At 48.2% G+C, this 20,227-nt stretch overlaps 1 protein-coding gene across 3 annotated transcripts in view; it reads left to right on the top strand.

The window, feature by feature from the left end:
* PCSK6 (proprotein convertase subtilisin/kexin type 6) overlaps nucleotides 1-20,227 on the top strand; it is a 182,273-nt gene that overhangs the window by 31,480 nt on the left and 130,566 nt on the right. For all 3 annotated transcript variants that reach the window (XM_064376307.1, XM_021674365.2, XM_064376308.1), the window contains exon 2: nucleotides 12,459-12,563. In XM_064376307.1, coding sequence (XP_064232377.1) covers nucleotides 12,459-12,563 — 105 coding nt within the window. The remainder of the gene's footprint in view (nucleotides 1-12,458; nucleotides 12,564-20,227) is intronic.

The raw sequence follows: 20,227 nt of genomic DNA, 5'->3' as shown, positions 1-20,227 counted from the left end.
AGATACGCTTTGCAACTGGGAAAGGGTGTCCCTCAGTTGTATTTTGGTGAAATCATGACAGCTGCCTCATCAGTAGCTTCTTCATTTTTAATTACCAGCGTGGGGTTGAGTCACAGAAGCAGAATGACAGTGCATGTTTCTCTACGCCTGTTTTTAATTGGTGTTATTGAGTTTGGGCATTGATGCAGCTGGATGAAAGTTTTCTGTATCTTCATGAGCTGGGAGCCACCAATCTCAGCAGGGTGAGCTGTTGTGAGGTCACCATAGGAGCTTGGTCACTGTGCCACCTGGTCAACTGGCCTTCGAAGCCATCACTTGGGATGGGCTCCAAGATAAAAGGAAGCTGAGCTCGCATGGTGTTTGGCTGACACTCTCACCATCCACGACTGTCAGTCCAGGTCAGGTGACTGTGGCCATCTCAGATCATTCCCACCTCCTTCCTGTGGCCTTGTTCCCTTTAAGAGAAACCACACGATAGAGAGGGGCCGAGGAGGGGACGCATTGCCAGGAGCTAAGAGTTGTTATAATCACAGCCGGGCAGTGCTGCCTTGCTTGGCTGTGCCTTGGGGTTGGCGATGCCTTCTCCCTCTCAGGCCTCCAGATGCTGCCAGCACACTGGAGCCACGCCCCCAACATCCTGACTGACACACGAGAGGTGGGAAAGGTGAGGATGGAATGCAGAGGAGAGTTCTCTTTTTTGCTGTGGTCAATACACATAACAGAAAATATATCATCTTATTTGTTTGTAACTGTGTAGTTCGGGGCATTGGGTCCGTTCACGTCGTGAAACCATCACCACTGTCCATCTCCAGAACTTTTTCATTTTCCCGGACTGAAACTCCATACCCTTGTATTTATTTATTATTATTTTTTGAGATGGAGTCTGGCTCTGTCACCAGGCTGGAGTGCAGTGGTGTGATCTCGGCTCACTGCAGCCTCCACCTCCCAGGTTCAAGTGATTCTCCTGCCTCAGCCTCCCGAGTAGCTGGGATTATAGGTGCATGCCAACACGCCCAGCTAATCTTTGTATTTTTAGTAGAGGTGGGTTTCAGCATGTTGGTCAGGTTGGTCTCGAACTCCTGACCTCAGGTGATCTGCCCGTCTCGGTCTCCCAAAGTGCTGGAATTACAGGTGTGAGCCACTGCGCCTGGTCTGAAACTCTGTATCCTTTACATACCAACTCCCCACTCCTCCCTCCCCCACGGCCCCTGGCAACCACGTTCTACTTTCTGTCTCAATGAATTTGACCATTCCAGGTACCGCATACAGCGGGAGTCGTTCCGTATTCATCCTTGGCGCCTGGCTCATTTCACTGAGCAGTGTCCTCAAGGCTCATCCGTGTTGTAGCACGCATCAGTTTCCTCCCTTTTTCAGGCTGAACCATATTCCACTGTGTGTCTGTGCCAGGTTTTGTTGATCCACTCAGCCGGGCACAGACACCCGGGTTGCTCCCACCCCTTGGCTTTTGTGGAAGATGCTGCTATGAACATGAGTATGCAAATATCTGTTCAGAATCCTGTTTTTACTTCTTTCAGGTACAGAAGGTGTATAGTTTTTAAGAGAAAAATTTGAAGGTTTTCCTAAAATGCCGTTTGATTTCCCTTGGGATAACTGCTCTCAAGTGACGGTGTTTGAGATATTAAAATTCGAATTTCCAACATTTTTCATAAAGACAAAATCTTTTTTAAAAAACATTGCAGCTTCCTCCAACTTGGCCTTCCTTGGTGAAATAGCCATGAGCTGCAGCTCAGCACTGACCCATCTTTCTGGGGAGCCCAGGAAGGGGGCTGGCAGGAGCCAGATGGGCTCCCCCGACTGCCATGGGTGCTCAGTGTAGCTTTGTTCTCTGATCCGTGATGTCAGCAGCCTGCCCAGGGGTGCTGTGCACAACCAGTGGTGTTCAAGGTCACAGACACAGCTCAAGGTCACAGACACAAGCAGAGCTGCCCTGTGCTGAGAGCAGACCTGGATTTGAACCAGAGCCTCTCTCCCCTGGCGAATTCTCCAGATGAGACTTTCTTGAGGATAAGGCACCCCCTGCTTCTCACATACTCAGAAAGAAAAAAGTAAACAGTGAGCCTCCCCAGGTTGGGAAAGTCTGAACCAAATGTCTCTGTCCCCACTTGCCAGCACAACAGGCTGTCTGTAGCCTGCAGGCATGTTTTAGGCAGGCTACACAGTGGTGATAACATTTACAAATGAGTTCCATTATTGAAAACTTGTGAGAGGCTGGGTGTGGTGGCTCACACCTGTGATCTCAGTCCTTTGGGAGGCCTAGGTGGGTGGATCACAAGGTCAGGAGTTCGAGACCAGCCTGACCAACAATGTGAAACCCCATCTCTACTAAAAATACAAAAATTAGCCAGGCATGGTGGCACATGCCTGTAATCCCAGCTACTCAGGTGGCTGAGACAGGAGAATCTCTTGAACCCAGGAGGAAGAGGTTGCAGTGAGCCAAGATCGCGCCACTGCACTCCAGCCTGGGTGACAAAGCAAGACTCTGTCTAAAAAAAAAAAAAAATTGGGAAAGCACATGTCAGATCTGAATGCTGGCTTCTCTGGACCCGTTCAGGTGATCTTGCTGTTCTGGGTTCCTGGAGTCTCCACAGGACCTCCTCCCTACTATGGGGTCCCAAGCTAGGATCTGTGGGCATTGGGAGTACCTCACCCAACTAGAGAGACCAAACATGGCACAGGGAAGTTAGCGGGCAGCAGGGAGATGTGGCTCAAACCCATCCCCACTCACACATCGGCTGCACAGGGGACAGCCTTGGGAGAGCAAGGGGCATGTGCTCTGCCTGGGGGTGAGATGTGGACCCTAGTCACATGAGGGGCGGGGCCAGGCCTTAAGCAGCCTCCCTACCCCAGAGGTCACCTGCCCTTGAAATATACCTAATTTTCTTTCTGTCTCTTTTACAAAAGAATTCCTGGGTCCCATGGGCCCTGCTTTGGTGGGAGGAGGGAATGGTGCAGCTCTGAGAAGCAGTCTGTCACCGCAGTCTGGGGTTAGAGGAAGATGCGTAGACTTCACGCATGCCAGCCTCTGTCTTCAGTTTGGACCATCCATTCTTTAAGCTTTATTTGGGAAAGGGGATGAAAGATTCCCTTGTTTTATTGCAATTAAAAATTTCTTTTAGCATTTTATGAAACAATCACAAACCTACATAAAAATGGAATGCACAGGTCAAACTGGTCTGACCCAGTGGAGAGAAACGTGTGATCCCGGTGCGGTCAGCTCCAATGCTCCAGTTGGTCCTTCACATAAACAAGGACTGTCTCTACAGAACTGCGCAGGGCAGCCATGGACACCAGAGAACTACCACTGGTCTCTCATCAATTTCAGAGGCCCCTAATGTAGTAACATATTCCATCCATCCCCCTGTGCGGGGACCATGTCCTCTGTCTGTACTTTGCCTGAGTGGGCGCCCTCATTACCTGCCTGGACGCTGACACCCAGAGTAACCTGTTCCCATGGGCTCCGGTTCCATGTCCCCCAGTGCGGGCGCCCTCCTCACCTTCTGGGTCCCAGCAGTGCCTTGTTCCAGGTCACCCCAGATCTCCCCACCCCACACATCCCATGTTCTGCCCCATACGATAACTTTAGAATGGAAGTGTTTTACAGTTTATTTTTCAATTAAAAATCAAAACAAAACAAAAATGAATAGTCAAGAGGCATTGGAGTTAGGAATGGGGTAAAACGACTAATTCCAGAGAGCCCTAAAGAAACCTTTAACCAGGAAATGATTTCAAATGGAGATCTTCAAAGTAAGGATGGTAGTATTTTTCAGATAGCTCTTTGTAGACATTAAAAATATAGGCGGAGGCCACGTATAGAAATGAAACGTTCTCATCCGAAGCCAGACCATTTGGTTTGGCGAATTAAGGCAAGAGAAAAATGAAGTCTGCTAAGTAAAAATTAATGATTTCTCAGGAATTTTTAGGATGTTGAACAGCTTAATTGCACAGTTTGGGTGGATATGTGTTGAAGAAAGTAATTTTAGGAGACTGGGAAATTGTGCAATCATCTTAACTTGGGTCAGGATTGTAATTATTGCAATAACAGAATGTCGCTATGTGTATATGTGACTGAAATGGGAAGCAGTTCTTAAAAAGTGCTTTAAGAAATAACAGCAAAATGTCCACTCTCTCTTTCTCTCTCTCTGGACTTCCTTAATTATAAATACCAGGTAACCCAGTGCTTGCTAAATATAGGTCCAGTGGTCATCTATATTTATAACGTCTTTTTCAGGCGGAAGTCACTAGAGCAATACAGAATTAATTTGGTGTGTAGGTTTTTATAGGGTTTAATTAGTTGTGTTTTTCTTAAGCAAACCAACTGGGATCAATAACATTATATAACTGAACTCAGACGACCATGACTTTTAGACATGGACCCTTCCCAGAAAGCCAAGGCCCTCGGCAGATGCCGGCCCTGAAGACAGCGGCCCCGAGAGCAGGCACACGGCAGCTGCGGGGCGGACAGGAAGGGCAGGCTTTGGGAGTGATAACGTACAGTTTTGGTTTTTTTTTTTTGCAAAGTCTCATCTACAGCCCATGCATCGCTGTGGCCTTGAATTGAGGCATTCTGTGGCTGCTTATCAGCTGTTCCCATGCAGCAGGGTTTGGCTGGGCTGGCCTAGGGAGGTGGGGTGACATTTTTGCAGACTGACCGGAGTATGCACTTAGCCACCCCTCCCCCACCAGCAACGCAGCCTACTCGAGGGCTACGAACGGCACCTGTGTTTGCAGTCACGTCCACCGGAGAGCTGAGTGGGCGGGTGGACCTTTGGAACTGTCTGATGTCATTTGGGGTAGATTCGGCGTGCTTCTCGGTGACTTTGCTGCAAATGAAACATGATAAAGTAGACTGGGCTCTCCTCCTCCGTTCCTCAGGATCTTCAACAAGCACATTTTTTTCTGGCAGAGCGGAGCCCAGCTGGCAGCACCCACTGAGATCTTGTCTGAAGCCGGCTACACTCGCATTTAAAGAAAACACATAATGGGGAAGGTCCTTCCCATAAACCCCAGACCAGGCCTCTCCCCTTGCGATGGTTCCTACCCCTCCCTTGTGTGGCCCTGAAAGCTGCTTCTGCTCGTCCACGCCTATGCCCGAGGGCTCTTCTCATGGCCGGTGCATGCTATGAATGAAGGACACTGGCCAGTTGAAGTGAGTGACTGGCTAGGATTTGCCTGCCTCAAGTCCTCAGGCCAGAGAGGCTGGTGGGGTCTTGCCTAGACCATACAGCCAGCAGGTGGTCTGTCTGGCTCCATAGCCTCCTCCCAGCCTCAGGACTGTCCTGGGACGGGGACTGAGTGAGAGCTCAAAGGCAGGACAGCATCGCCTGAGCCAGGAGGCACTGGGGACATACTCACCCTGCCTCTGGATGCTGGACACAGGTGGAATGGGGGAGACCTGTGTATCCTCCCAGTGTCATTTTGTTTGTTCGTTTCAGTCTGTTCGTTTCACCAGGCAGATTTCGAGCTTTTTCTGTGTTCCAGACACAGCCAGGCCCTGAGGATTGACAGACACATAGCACCTGCCCTTGAGAGTTTATGGTGGAGTGAGGGGAGGGAAGAGAAAGGGTGTGATAGCCGTGTCTGGGCAGACAGGCCTGGGAGGTCTGGGAGGGCTTCCTGGAGGCAGTGACAGCCGAGGTGATGGTTAAAAGCAGAGTAGGAGTTAGTCTTGTGGGTGTGAGGGGACTTGAGCAAGCACAGGGATATGAATGGGGAGTGAGGGCAGGGCCCTTTACACTGGACGACAGAGGGCAGTTCAGGCAGGGGCCAGGCCTGTGGCTATAGAGGGGGCGCATACCTTCTGAGACAAGGGGGAGTCAGGGTGGGAATGTTAGTGCAGCCGTAAGGGAGAAACTAAGAGGCTGCCCGGGTCCAGGCAGAAGGATGGGGCTGCCTGCACTAGGGCCGGGGCGATGGGCAGGGAGCGGGTCTGGGAACCATGAAAGAGCTGCCTTTGGGAAGGTTTGATGGTGGCTTTTATCAAGACAAGGAGCGCTTCAGGAGGAAAGGTTTGGGGTGCAGGGTGGTGAGGGTGCGTGGTGGTGTTGATGCTGCTCTGGTGTGTTGGAAGTTGTGTGCTGACTTAGACAAAGATGGTATGGATCCAGCCCAGACCGTGGAGGACAGCCGTTTCGGGGCAGTGTGCTTGGGACCCGCTTGGACGAGAGGGGCTCCCCAGAGGAGATGATGCTGAGCTGAGGCTGGAGGGACCTGGGATGGACTGGCAGGAAACAGAGAAACAGCTTTCTGGGCCTGTGCTCTTGGTATTTACACAGTTCCTGGATACAACTCAGATTCTCCCGGGTAGGGGTTTAGAACCCACCTGCCCAGTGGCCGTTCAGACCTCTGGAACTAGAACTTCCATCTGGGGCCAAGCCCTGGCCCACGTGGGGTTGCTCAAACTGCTCAGGTGAATCTGACGTGTACCAAGTGGAGAGCCAGAGACCCAGGGGTTCTGAGTTAGGGCAGCCTGGCAGTGGCCCCAGGAGGCTCACTTGGATGTGAGAACTGTGGGAAAACCAAGGACTCGCCTGGTATGTTTCAGAGCCGTTTGTTTATGAACCTTATATAAACACACACACCTGGATATGTATATACACATATACACATATACACAAACACACGCGTGCGCACACACATACACACACACACAACCTGAATACATATGCAGATGGCTGTCTTTATCCACAGGTTCCACATCTATACATTCAACCAACCTCAGATCAAAAACATGAAAACAAAATGTATGGTGCATGTATAAACAATTTTCTTGTCATTTTTCCCTAAACAATATAGTATAACAACTATTTCCATAGGATTTACATTGTATTAGGTATCGTAAGTAATCCAAAGATGATTGAAACTAGTGGAGGATGTGTGTAGTTTGTATGCAAATATGATACCGTTTTTATATCAGGGATTTGAGCATCTGTGGATTTTGGTATCTGCAGGGTAGCCTGGGACCCGTCCCCCACGGATGCCAAGGCGTGACTGTATACACATGTATGCATCTGTATATAAACACACACACACACACACACACACCCCTGAATACATGTATACATGTGTATGTACAACACACATCCTATACATCCACACATATGCACACATACTCGTATATGACATAATGGGATAATATGTACATGAAACATAATATAGATCTCCCATGATTTCCTCATTGAAGTGAAGGAAAGTGCACACATGTTGAGGTTACTGACTGTCTGGGAAAGAACCTGCCACTGAGAACGAGGACCAAGATGCCTGGAATCCCGCGTGGTAACTAACAGTCTTAACCGTGCCAAGAGGCAGAGGGCTCCATGGTGAAGAATCCTGACTGTGCTGTTGACTAAATGAACCTTGAATACTTTCACTGCTCTGTGTCTCAGTTTCCCCATCTGCAAGATGAGGACAGTCATAACATCTACCCTCTACAGTTGTTATGGGAATCAAACTTATTAATTCATCTGAACTCCAAGCTTGCTGCCTGGAAGGGGGCGTGTGCCTAGCAAGCGTCAGCTGCTCTTGTGATGAGCCGGGAGCACTCAGTAATAGTGAGGAACCCTGGCTGGGGAATGGAGAAGGAGCGGGGATTGCTGTTCTCTACTAACTCCAGACCTTTTGTACCTTCCATAGTTTTTATCATGTGCACATATTACCTAGATTTTTTAAAATGTCAGAGCATCTTGTTAAAGAGAATTACACTGCATTGAACTCTTTTCACTGTATGTTCTTTGATCTCATTTCCTCCAGTGTTCTGGTCAAGAACATTTAGCAAGGTTTTCAATGATGTTTCAGTGATGTTACCACTTTTAACGAGTAATGCATAAAATCGCCTATCAATGTTGAGTAAAGAGATAGGAGCATTCTGTATTCCGCAAATTGTTTCTTTTCTTTTCTTTTCTTTTCTTTTTTTTTAGAGAAGGGGAGGGGAAGCAGGAGGGGAAAGGTTTGTTTATTTTCTTGAATGGCACATGAGACGGGCTCTAATTAGTGCATTGTGAAAATACGATGGGCACGAAAGAGAACAAGAACATATTTAAATTTCATGTTATGACAGTCAAAAAACAATGCCTTACAGACTGGCAGTCAGATTCATTGATGAAGAACAGATGGAGGTCGGGGCAGCACACGGGGCTGAGCAGGACTGGGAGGTAGCCTGGGATGGTGGAGGCAGTGCCTCTCTTCTGTAATTGAGGGAGGAGGAGGAGGCTTCCAGGGCCCTCCAGTAGCGGCAGTCTGTGGAAGAACCACTCCTGATGATAAAGGCAGGCAGGCTGTTCAGGCGCCGGCTGTAGGAGCGGTGCACAGAGTCGGTGAGCTGTGAGCATAGGAGCAGAGCCAGCATCTGGTGTGGACACTGTCCAAGGCCACAGCCAAGCAGCAGCCACCCAGGATGTCCAGGCTGCTGAGCAGAGAAGAACACCTGCCATCAGGGCAAATGCCAGATAAAAAAAGAACCTCGCTGTCTCTGGAAGAGCACCTGGAGTGTTGCCTTTAGGCCACCCCCTTCCTGAGTCCAGCCGCTGTCCATTTGACCCTGAAGAGGTCCTAAAAGCATGACAATCATCTTAAACTTGACTTGTTTATCTGTATGTCATTTGGTATCTGATGTTGTCACCTGCTTATCTGTGGGCAGAATGGGGAGACTGCTGGTTTAGGAACTGGGAGCCCCACAATGGGCCTCAATCTACCCATCTGTGAAATGGGGACATCCCTGTGAGTCCTTCTCACACCCCAATCTGTGAGTCAGGGCCAGAGGGCAGCCAGGTGTCCCTCAAGTTGAACTAGACCAGTGGCCACATCCCCACAGGTGACCCTGTGCGAGCCTGGGGGTCTCACAGCCTGGCGTCCTGTTCCCCTTCCCCATGAAGGCACCCAGAGATGTGAAGGAACAGCCTCCCTTATTGAGGAGGGGCAGCCTCCTCGTACCTGGAGTGGCCCCCGCTGTGGCGGGTCAGGTGAGAACCCTAGAAGGGCTTAGGTAAGTGGGGAGGCGGACAGATGGCAATGGCTGCATCATAAATGCAGCATCATCGGGGCTGATGTGACTTTCACTGGGCCTGTGTGTCTGGGCAGCTGCCCTGCCTCCTGCTGTGTCACCTTTAATTCTCTCACTGGTTTCGCCCATGATGAAAACCTCACACTCCTGACCTGATGCCTGCTGTCGTAGGGGGAGGGCAGAGGGCAGGACCACGTGAGTCAGACAGAAGGACAAGGCCTCTTGGAGCATCTGACAAGGAGGTTTGTGGAAAAAGCACAGCTCAGTGACTCAGTGAGATGCTTGAGCTGCACCTGTGTTTATCAGCAGAGTCACTCAGTGTGCGGACCGTCAGTGCCCACCTCAGAGAACCGTGCTTAACATCAGAGACTTTGGTGAGCTCCCCAGATACGCTCAGCAGCAAATGCTGTACATCACAGGCTGGCAACCTTTTTCTTGTTCAAAGTTCACATATGAAATATTTTACACTTGTGGGCTCTGGGGTCTCTGTGGCAACTAGTCCTCTCTGCCATTGTAGTAGGAAGGCAGCCATGGGCAGCAGGGAAGGAGGGGCGTGGCTGTGTTCCAAGAAAATTTATTGAAAAACAGTAGGTGGGTGTGTACCCAAAAGAATTGAAAGCAGGGACACGAACAAATATTTGTACACAGCAGCATTATTCGCAATAGCCAAGAAGTGGGAGGAATCCAAGTATCTGTCAACAGATGAATGAATAAACCAAATGTGAGGTATGTAGGTAATGGGAGACTTGTCAGCCTTAAAAAGGAAGGAAATTCTGACACATGCTACAACACTGGTGATACTTGAAGACATTATGCTGAACTACATAAGCCAGTCACAAAGGAAAAATGTATGATTCCAGCTTCTTCTGCAGCTGGCTTTGCAAGGGCAGTGTTGGCCAGTGTCCCCTTAGTGGGAGTGGCCCTCCCCAGCCCCTCAACCCTCATGCTAGACAGGATATAAGTGTGCAAACAGATGGCGTTCTGGCCACTGCTGCCTTCAGAGGTTGGCCTGGTCAGCATTCTGGGGACTGTGCCTTTCCTGGATCGCTCATGGAGAACAGTTCGCGTCAGACCAGACTCTGGGGCCTTTGCAAAGGATGGTCATGGTGGCCCCAGGGGTAGGGGGCTGGCTGGCTTGGGGACTGGCCTTCGAGGGGAAAGGCGGCTGCCCCAAGCCTGGCCTAGCTGTTCAAAGGCCAGGTGCTGCCCCGAATGGCTTCCAGGGCCACCCTGACATGGGCCTGTGAAGGGTCAGCCGTTCCACAAGTAGTCTGTTTCTTTGCCAGCAAGTTTTATTCAACTCTTAGTGTCTCCATGTCCCTGACTGGGAATTGACTTGAATGCCCAGAGTTAAAAGACCAAAAGTTATGTAACATCTCCCAGGGATGGTGGCAGCTTATAAGCAAACATGTTGATTAAACACTGCTGCAAGTCGAGACTCCATGATTGCCTCTGTTGCTGAATAACAGCTCTAGTGTGGGTGAGGAGGAACCTTTTGACACATGTGGCAATTAACTTTGTTGAAGAAGTGAGCAAGGTGACTTATCTGTAGGAAGAAAAATAAAAGTGCTTGTGAGCAAAATAGGGCAGAAATAATGAGGTTTGTGATGGCAGAAAAATGTCTTGAGGTAGAAAATAAACTGAGAATCAGAACTGGAGAAAACTGTGTATTGAGCACCTACTACCTACCTGCTGAGTCTCTGCTAGCTCTTCCACACACAAATACCTCATTCAAGTCTGGGAGCAACCCTTTCAGGGTGGCGGTTATTTGTCTCATAAGGAAACAGAGAGGGTAAGCCCTGGCCAGCCAGCAGGAAGGGGTCAAATTAGTTGCATACCTGGATTTGGCCAAAATCTGAAGCATCCCAGACCCAGAGAGGGGAATGGAGGTGCCAGAGAGAGAATTCCAGCTCCCAGGACCACCACCATTTGTTGAGTGACCACTAGGTTCTAGGCACTAAACTAGGCCCTATATAGGTGATTCCTATTTATTCCTCATGACTGTCTTAGTATTTGATGTTCTGTGGTTGTAAGCAACAGAACACACTGGAGCAAGCTAAAGAAGACAAGGAAGCTCCTTATTTCAAGGACAAAGTGATGTCTCCTAAACCCAAGAACGAAAGGCAGCCAGGCTGCCAGGATTGCCGGAAAGGAAAACTGAAGGGTAGTGAAAGGGCTGGGAGGCTCTCTCTTGGACTCCTTCCTTCTCTTCTTGTGCAAAGATTTGAACATGGCCATTCACAGCATCCAGGTCCCTCCAGGTCTCCACCTGGGCCAGTCAACTCTATTGAGGTCAGACCATAGCAGACTAAATGGCTGTGATTAAGGTGGGGACAGCCAAGGAGTTGTGAGGTGGGTGGACTTTAGTCCTACTTAACTTTTAGCGGTAAGCTGCTTTATCCCCATTTTACACATAAGGAATTGAGATTCCCACACGTCAAATATTCTTGCCCAAGGTCACACGGCTGATCTTGGTGGAGCGGTAGGGACGATCTGGGCCAAATTTATCTGACTCAAAACTCATGTTTGTAATCATCATATAGAACTGCTGTAGAGGACCATTAGTCTTAAATTTACCCTTTAATCAAGCTGGAAAAGAAACCAGGATGGTTTAGCCTGAGAAGATCAACCTGAGTGTCTACATGATATTCAGCCCATCTTTATTTTAAAAGCCCTTTTGGAGGATGGTGATCAACTAGCACTTCTCTATAGCCAAGAAGCAGGCCTCTGAGAACAATGTCCCCCTGCTCAAGCCGGGTCAGACGGGCAAGTTGGTGCTTCAGTGAGGGCCAGCCCTTCTTGAAGGTCAGAGGCTGGGTCACAGGCTGCTGTTGGTTCCATCCAGTCCTCAAGCTGAAATCTGTCCTGACAGACTGCCCCTGGCAGAAAATTGGGACACCTCGGGGGGTTAGATGTTCTCATCTGACCCTTTCACAATCCCCAAGCAGATGGATCCACGTGTTTTCTTTGGCTGTCCCATTGCACTTGAGAGCAAGTGTTCATTCTTCGATATTTCAGTTTACCCATGGGGTAGAGAGGATGGAGTTTGTTTATAAATGAATGTTTCGGTGTAGACCTGACTTGACACCAACTTAGCTACTTCAGGGATGCTTGACCCTAAACGAACATTCATTTTTGTCTAAAGAACTTGGCCACGATAGTACAAACTTTAAATGATGTTGATTTACCATGAGATGTGGTGGAGTATGCTCCATGTGAAATATTACTTAGTGTTGTTTATCTAAAAATGAGTGTCTAAATCCACCTTCATGTTTATAAACAGTGGATGCATGCCAGAGATATGAGGAGAAGCGCAGGGGAACATATGTTTCCTCTGGGAGAATGAGCCCCTCAGATAAGGGGGAGATTCTTGTGGGGTGGAAGATTTTCAAAGCTGTTCCTGGTACTATTAATTGATGGTATTCTGCTTCTTGTCTTGCAGATTGGAAACCTGGAAGATTACTACCATTTTTATCACAGCAAAACATTTAAAAGATCGACCTTGAGTAGCAGAGGCCCTCATACCTTCCTCAGAATGGACCCCCAGGTACAGAGGGTCAGGATACTTTCCTAAGGGATGGAGGGTTTGGGTCTGTGGTCCTAAAAATGGTGGAGTCTGTGTTTTAATGTGATGCTGGATAGACATGAGTTTTCCACATTCACTTTCGATACAAGACTCGTGTAGCTACATATCAGACATCTGAACTAAATCATGTGAGTGAAGCTCTCTCAGCACTTTAAAATCAACAAAATACAATAATTCTAGGAGATACACATATGAAGCTTACCCATAAAACAAAAACTCTAGGCAATTCAAGCCAGTATTTTAATAATGAAATTAGAGATCAGGCAGATGGATATTTTTGTGGTTGTCATAACACATATATTGATGGTTACTATGAATTTGAAAACTGAGGTAGTAAGTATGACTTTTTTCCTTAAAGATTCACGGATCTTCGGGATTAGAACAAATGTAATTTGAAAAGAGGCTAACATTTTACATTACAATATAATCCATACTTATTGGGTGGTTAATTATATATCCTTTCTGCATAGATTTGAAATTAATATTTGACAAATATCAATCAACAGATACTTGTCAAGATTAAAAATTTAAGATGGCCAAGTGAGTTCCTCAGAATGAGTTCGTTCATTCGGCAGGTATTTTTGGAATACCTGCCACGTGGCTGGCTGTGTCCACAACAGGACCAGTGGAGCTGGTGGCAGGGCTGACAGAAAACGAAGCAGGAAATAGAAAAATCGGTGATGTGTCACAGGGCGATGGGTGTTGAGAAGGAAATGAAATTCACATGAGAAATGGTAGCAGCCCCAACAAGGAACAGAGGTCATTGGTAAATCACAGTTTTAGGTCACAGAAGTCATCTTCTATTAAAAGTTAACGTATGTGATGATGTTTGTTTGGGCTCCCTAGCTCATGCACAAAACTATTTCAGCATTTCCAGGAAATATTTAGAGTAAAGTTTTTATGGAAAAATGGGTTGTTGGTGTTGCCCCAAGGCACTTACTTCAATGACGATCAGGACAGGAATTGTCTGGAGAGACGCGTTATCCCTGGGCTCTGTACCTGACTTATCCTTCTCTGGGGCATCGCTTGGTGGGGGTTTTGATTTGAAGCACGTGAGGAAGTGGTCCCCACGGAGCTCACATGGACCTGGGCTGTGAAAAGGCAGACTTGTCTTGAATATATTTCTGGATTTGTTTTATAGGTGGATGGATGGATGGATGGATGGATGGATGGATGGATGAATGGATGAATGGATGGATGAATGGATGGATAGATAGGTATGGATAAGTCGAATGAGATGGATATGAAACACTGTGCTCATTCCATTATTCCTTCATAGCAAGGGAAGGAGTTAAGTGTGTAGTAAGGGATGGCTGTGCGCTTGGGTACTTTACATGCACCATCTCACCCCATCGCGTGGGGGCGAGATTACGTCTACTTGTGCTTACACCATGGAACATGAAGGAATGTTTTTCAAAGGGGCCAGTATATTTAATCCTCTAGGAAGAAAGCCAGATTGTAGTTGCTCATTCCCAAAGAGTGGGGCACTTGTGGAAGTGTGGATCAGCAGAAAACTGAGCAGCGGGGGCCTCTGTACAGCGTGCACAGGCTGGTCCTGGAGGAGAAGGCGTGCGTTCTGTGAGGGTGAGAGACCGTCATCTATCATCTTGGCGGGGAAAGAGGTCGATGCAGCAGCCCTCCACACTTCCACTTTAAGCAGGTGATCGGTCTGCCTTGTGAAGAAACATCCTCGCTCTTCAACCGAAGTCCTTTGAATTGTTGAATTGCTACCACGCGGATAGTGACAATGAAAGCAAGTGGTTTGCATGCAGGAAGCCCCTCTCTTAGCATGCTCTGAGAAGAGACAGGGACTGCGGGTTTCTTGGTCTTCTTTCCGTGGGGCCTTCCCAGAATAAATAAAGCAGATTCTTAATTGTTAGAACTAAGGCAGAGTCAAAATAGAAGACTTAATCTGTGTTTTGACTACATCCTCTGTTTTTGGTGACTATGTTTTAAAGCTTTTAAAGGTACTCAGGTCGACTGCTCATCCCTTCATTCCAAAAATTTTAATGGTGCACCTACTGAGTGCCGGACCCTGTGCCTGAGGAATGCAGAGCTGCCCAGCAGGTCTCTGTGTTGCTGAGTCCCCTGCAAAGTGGGGGGTGGGAGACCCATGTGTGAGCAAGGCACTCTGAGGCAGCAGAGTCAGACTCTGTGGGGGGGCTTGAGGGCCCCCGTACCCTGGACCTGCCTCCTCTCTGCAGCACCTGAGCGGCTTGACTGACTCATTTTAGGTGTGTTCAGAGTCCTATATTCAGTTTGGGTCTGAGGGCCAAGCATTCCCAGGCATTAGTTGCCCCTTGACACCAGCAGAAGGAAGGATAGAGACTTCCTAGGCAAAGGCTACCATAGCAGTTAATTTTTTCAAATAAAAATCTCCTTTTCACAGAGCTTCTTAATAAGCTCCTGGCAAAGCTGCTATCAATGCATCCTGCCAGTAAAGAAGAAAGGAAGAAAGGTAAACAGCCTGGGCATCCCAGGCCTTCCTGGAACCTTCCTAGGATTGGCTGGTTGTTTCTCCAGTTCTAATTAAATTGTTAGCCCCAGGGAAAGCACACAGACATCTGAACCAATTGTGAATTCAGAATCGCAACTGAAATACCTCTGTTTAAATTCATCTAGCTTTAATGCAAACCAAATCAATTAACTGTCAGTCTGACTAATATTTACTCTGCCCAGTCATTACAACTAAATATTTGGTGAAATTAGCTGTTTTATGTAAGTATTTAGTGTTATCTTTTATGCAGTGCATTGGAACATTTTCCTACGTTGACAAAGCATTTTTGTGATACCTTAACATCTGGAGAGTTGTGTAATTAATATTATTAACAAAAGGAAAAGATGATTTAATATTATTCAGAGACTTCGGAATGTGAGGCCGCCATTTTTTTCAAATGACCAAACTGGAAATGAATGTTATGGGCTTATCTGGATAAAGTTCAATCAAATGCAGATGGTATTCTATGTTAATTAGCTCCAGTTCCCGTTGCGTGAAAGTGCTTTGATAAGTGATGGAATTTCCAATCCACCCCACATCACATCAATGCTGATAGAATATACATTTGTTAAAGCAAAATGAAACTCAAGTCAGGTGTCAACAGCAGGACTTTCTTTGTCAAGCACGTGTGTGTGCTTACTAGGAAGATACTTACTAGGTACTAGAAGATACTTACTAGGTACCTTCTTTGCACTGATCCTATACCAGAATTGTACACTCATTTTCCTTGCATTCTTAATTACCTTTACTTGATTTTGTTTTTTAACCATCTTTGAAAAGGGCCGTTTTGCTCAAATTGCTTTGTTACTCAGACCTATCCTTGGAGGAACAGCCTGAGTGTTCTCAGTGTGCAGTTATCGCTTGCTGGGTTTTTCCAAGGGCTGTCATTTAAGCAAACTGAAAGCATTTGTTTTTAACTTGTTCTTTTGCCAAAAGTCTGGAGAAGGGTGGATATTACAGAAGCATCCACCAATCACTGAAAGGGCTCATGGATTTTTTTAAAATTACTTGTTCTGATTGTGTTCCAAGCTGGCTTATAGTTCGTCGTTGCTGCCTGTGTCTTCCAGACCTTACATTTTAGCTTGATGACTTGGGTTCAGCCCTTTCCTTCCCTACAGATCTCAGCCAGATTGGTGATGGAAATGGAAGGAAAAAGATGTTCGGAGGGAGCTTTGGTGGCTCCTTCCAGGGCCGTAGGAGGCTTCGGTTTGATGCTTCATTTCAGTGTGTTAAAGCTCAGAAGTTGCAACATGACTGCAAGGACCAGAGAAGGCACTGTTTTGTAGGATGGGACTTTGCCCCTAGAGTTTAATCAAAGCTCGTGTTTCCTTCCAGCAGTGATGCAATGTTGAAGCAGATCTTTCCATTAACCACAGATGGAATTTTATCTGACAGTTTTGTGTGCTAGAGCAATTCAAAGTGCAAACAAACAGAAAGTTCCTGACGAGAGCACATAGACAGTAAGTGACCACATTGGTCTCAGGGGTTGATGAACTGGCTGAGGGCGGGGCCGGCAGCTGCCCAGGGCCCAGCGGATTTGCCCACGTGCAGACGGTGGGCTGCTCCCCCATGAGGGTGATCAGATGACAGTGACAAGCTGGCTGTTCACATTTTCAGCACCACCCAGCTGGTTTTAGTGGCATGGCTACTAGGAATTGGTAAAAAGTCTGAATTTGGCCAGGTCCGGTGGCTCACACCTATAATCCCAGCACTTTGGGAGGCCGAGGTGGGTGGATCACCTGAGGTCAGGAGATCAAGACCAGCCCGGCCAACATGGCGAAAACCCATCTCTACTAAAAGTACAAAAATTAGCTAAGCATGGTGATAGGTGCCTGTAATCCCAGCTACTCGGGAGGCTGAGGCAGAAGAATTGCTTGAACCCGGCAGGCGGAGGTTGCAGTGAGCTGAGATCATGCTGTTGCACTCCAGCCTGGGTGACAAGAGCGAGACTCTGTCTCAAACAAACAAACAAAAAAGTTTGAATTTGTGGCCAGGCACGGTGGCTCACGCCTGTAATCCCAGCACTTTGGGAGGCCGAGGCGGGTGGATCACGAGGTCAAGAGATCGAGACCATCCTGGTCAACATGGTGAAACCCCGTCTCTACTAAAAATACAAAAAATTAGCTGGGCATGGTGGCGCACGCCTGTAATCCCAGCTATTCGGGAGGCTGAGGCAGGAGAATTGCCTGAACCCAGGAGGCGGAGGTTGCTGTGAGCCAAGATCGTGCCATTGCACTCCAGCCTGGGTAACAAGAGCGAAACTCCGTCTCAAAAGAAAAAAAAAAAAAAAAAAAAAGTTTGAATTTGTAAATATACTTTAAAAGACAGCGTTTTATTCTTTCACCTGCATGTTCAAACCTTCCACTTAGATGTCTCAAAGACAACTCAAAGTCAGCATGTCCCAAACCCAGCTCACTCTCTCTGGCCCTAGTCTGTCTCAGAGGGAAGCACCCATCTGTATTACACTGCAGAACCGGCAGCCTCTCCTCTCCTGTACAGCCTGGCCCTGTCATGTCCTGTGTGTCTTGCCCTAGGCCCAGTTCCTGTCACTTCTCACCTGCACCACTGCACTGCCCTCCTTGCAGCCTCATGTGGGCATCCTTGCCCCCTCCAGGCACCTCCCATGCTCCTGAGGGATCCTCTGAAATACATGCCTGATGGTGCCACAAAGCTGTATCCCCACTTCCCAAACCCTCCTTGTCCTGGCCTCTGGTGGGCTCCTGAGTCCCAGCCACCACTGGCCTTTGAAGTCCTCCTCAGACAACTTTCGCTCTTTTTCCCTCTGCAGAGCTTTTGCACAGCCTGCGCCCCACCTTCCCCCGCTGTCGCTGTCTTCCCCACCTTCCCCTCTGGGCTCCGACATCCCTGCCACCAGGAGGCCTGCTCAGAGGCTGCAGGCTTGGCCTGCTCTTCTAGCAGTCATATGTTTGTATTCTAGATCAGGTCCCAGAGTAGGGGTACACAGAGTATTGGGAACGATGACTCGTTCAGTTTGTTTGGGATCTGTCAGGGACAGAGTCAGAGCCTGCAGCAGAGTTGCAGGTGGTTCCTGAGGGGCCTGAATCGTCAGGCCTGGGAGGGCGTTCAGTATTCCAGACCAGAGGAGAGGCGACGGGCAGCAACCTGCCCCTGCTGTGCGGATGCATCGGGAGAGAGGAACTTGGAGTTCAAAGTGCACAAGCCCGTGTCTTGCCAATGCGGTAGGAAGTGATCGAGGGCCAAGGCTGCATGACATTTGCTTTTACTCCCTCGTAAGTCCAGCAGCTCCCCATTAAACAGCAGACAATGCTTACCGAAGCATATCTCAAGTTCTGCTGATTGGGTTCACACAAGCAAGTTACATGTAACATAAGCAACTTCTATGTAAATACTTCAGAAGTAAATTCTGACCCACCTTGGCTGAATTATGGAAAAACCCTAAATATGGTTTGAATCGACAAAGCTGTATCCTGTATTGCTGGAGCTAAAATAACAGAGGTACTGACAGTGCCTGGAGAGGAGACGCGTTGAGCAGCGTCGGACTCCATGGATTGTTAGTCTCTGCCGGGGCACTTGTATCAAAGTCCCACAGGCTTGGGGGCTTCAACCACAGAAATGTATTGTCTCACAGTTAGCACGGTTGGAAGACTGAGATTCCGGCACTGGCAGGGCTGGTTTCTTCTGAGGTCTCTCGCAGGTGGCTGAATTCCTGCTGCATCCTCACATGGTTGTCCCTCTCTGTGAGTGTCTCCGCCCTCATCTCCTCTTCTCATAGGACACTGGTTGATGGGAATCGAGATCTAAGCATCATAGACTATTGAGTGCACAGGAGAATTGCTTGAACCCGGGAGGTGGAGGTTGCAGTGAGCCAAGATTGTGCCACTGCACTCCTGCCTGGGCAACAGAGCGAGACTCCATCTCAAAAAAAAAAAAAAAAAAATGGAATATTACCTCATGTTGATGTAATTACCTCTTTAGAGCCCTTATCCCCTAGTACAGTCACGTTCTGAGCTACCAGGGGTTAAGATCTCAGCGTAAGAATTTAGGGGTTCACAGGTCAGCCCCTAACAATAGGTGAAGCTGGGCTCTGGCGGCCTGTTTTGTCAGTGAGCAGAGGGGGGTGACAGGCAGTAGGAAGAGGGCACCTTCTGTCCCCTTTCAGCAAAATAAGAACTAACTTATAAATAAATGCCTTTACTTTCCCAAGGAGCTTTCACACGCACTGTCCCAGGAGTGAAAGGAGTGAGCTTTCACTACTCTACTGCCCAGGCCATCAGCAGAGCGAGGACTTCCCTCTCCCATGACTGTTAAGCACGGGTCTTCTGGCACCCATAGTTCAACTTTGATGGAAAGAATTCAAGAAATAGTGGCCAGGCGCAGTGGCTCGTGCCTGTAATCCCAGCACTTTGGGAGGCCGAGGTGGGTGAATCACAAGGTTAGGAGTTCAAGACCAGCCTGGCCAATATGGTGAAACCGCATCTCTACTAAAAATACAAAAATTAGTCTGGTGTGGTGATGAGTGCCTGTAGTCCCAGCTACTCTGGAGGCTGAGGCAGAAGAATTGCTTGGACCCAGGAGGTGGAGGTTGCAGTGAGCCGAGATCTCCAGGCTGGGCAACAGAGCGAGACTCCATCTCAAAAAAAAAAAAAGAAAAAAAGAAAAAAGATATGGTCTCTACCCTGTTACAGTTATGGTTGCAGGTGAAGAAGTGGGGAAGGAGCTGGGCTGGCAGCTGCCTGGATGGCATGGGGGGGTGGCTTTCTAGGCTGAGTTACAATGTTTTTTATTATTCTGTTCCTCCTCCCCCTCCTCTACTGCCCAGGCCTACTCACCAGTTCCCGCTGTGCAGTTGCCATGGCAGCCTGGCATTCCCCGGCCCCACCCCAAGGTGAGCCAGTGCAGTGCCACAGGTGGGCCTGGGCATCTCACTGTGATGGGCTCTCACTTGTGGCGATGGTCCCCTTCCCCTCCCGGAAGATGACAGCCGTAATACCAATCCCTCACTCAGGGAAACCTTTGATCTGCTTTCTGCCTCTGTCAGTCTAGCTTGGGTTCAGTGGTTTTTAGCCATTTGGAGGGATCACAGGCCCCTTTGAAACGCTGATGAAAGTTGTGGGCCCTCTCGCTCTCCAGAGGAAAAAAGAAACCA

Source organism: Aotus nancymaae, unplaced genomic scaffold (genome assembly GCF_030222135.1).
Source record: "Aotus nancymaae isolate 86718 unplaced genomic scaffold, 86718_ANA_hifiasm-v0.15.2.pri h1tg000014l, whole genome shotgun sequence".
In the NCBI taxonomy this organism is placed as follows: domain Eukaryota; kingdom Metazoa; phylum Chordata; class Mammalia; order Primates; family Aotidae; genus Aotus; species Aotus nancymaae.
Note: the sequence above shows the minus strand (reverse complement) of the source record. Positions and strands in the feature narration are given on the sequence as shown.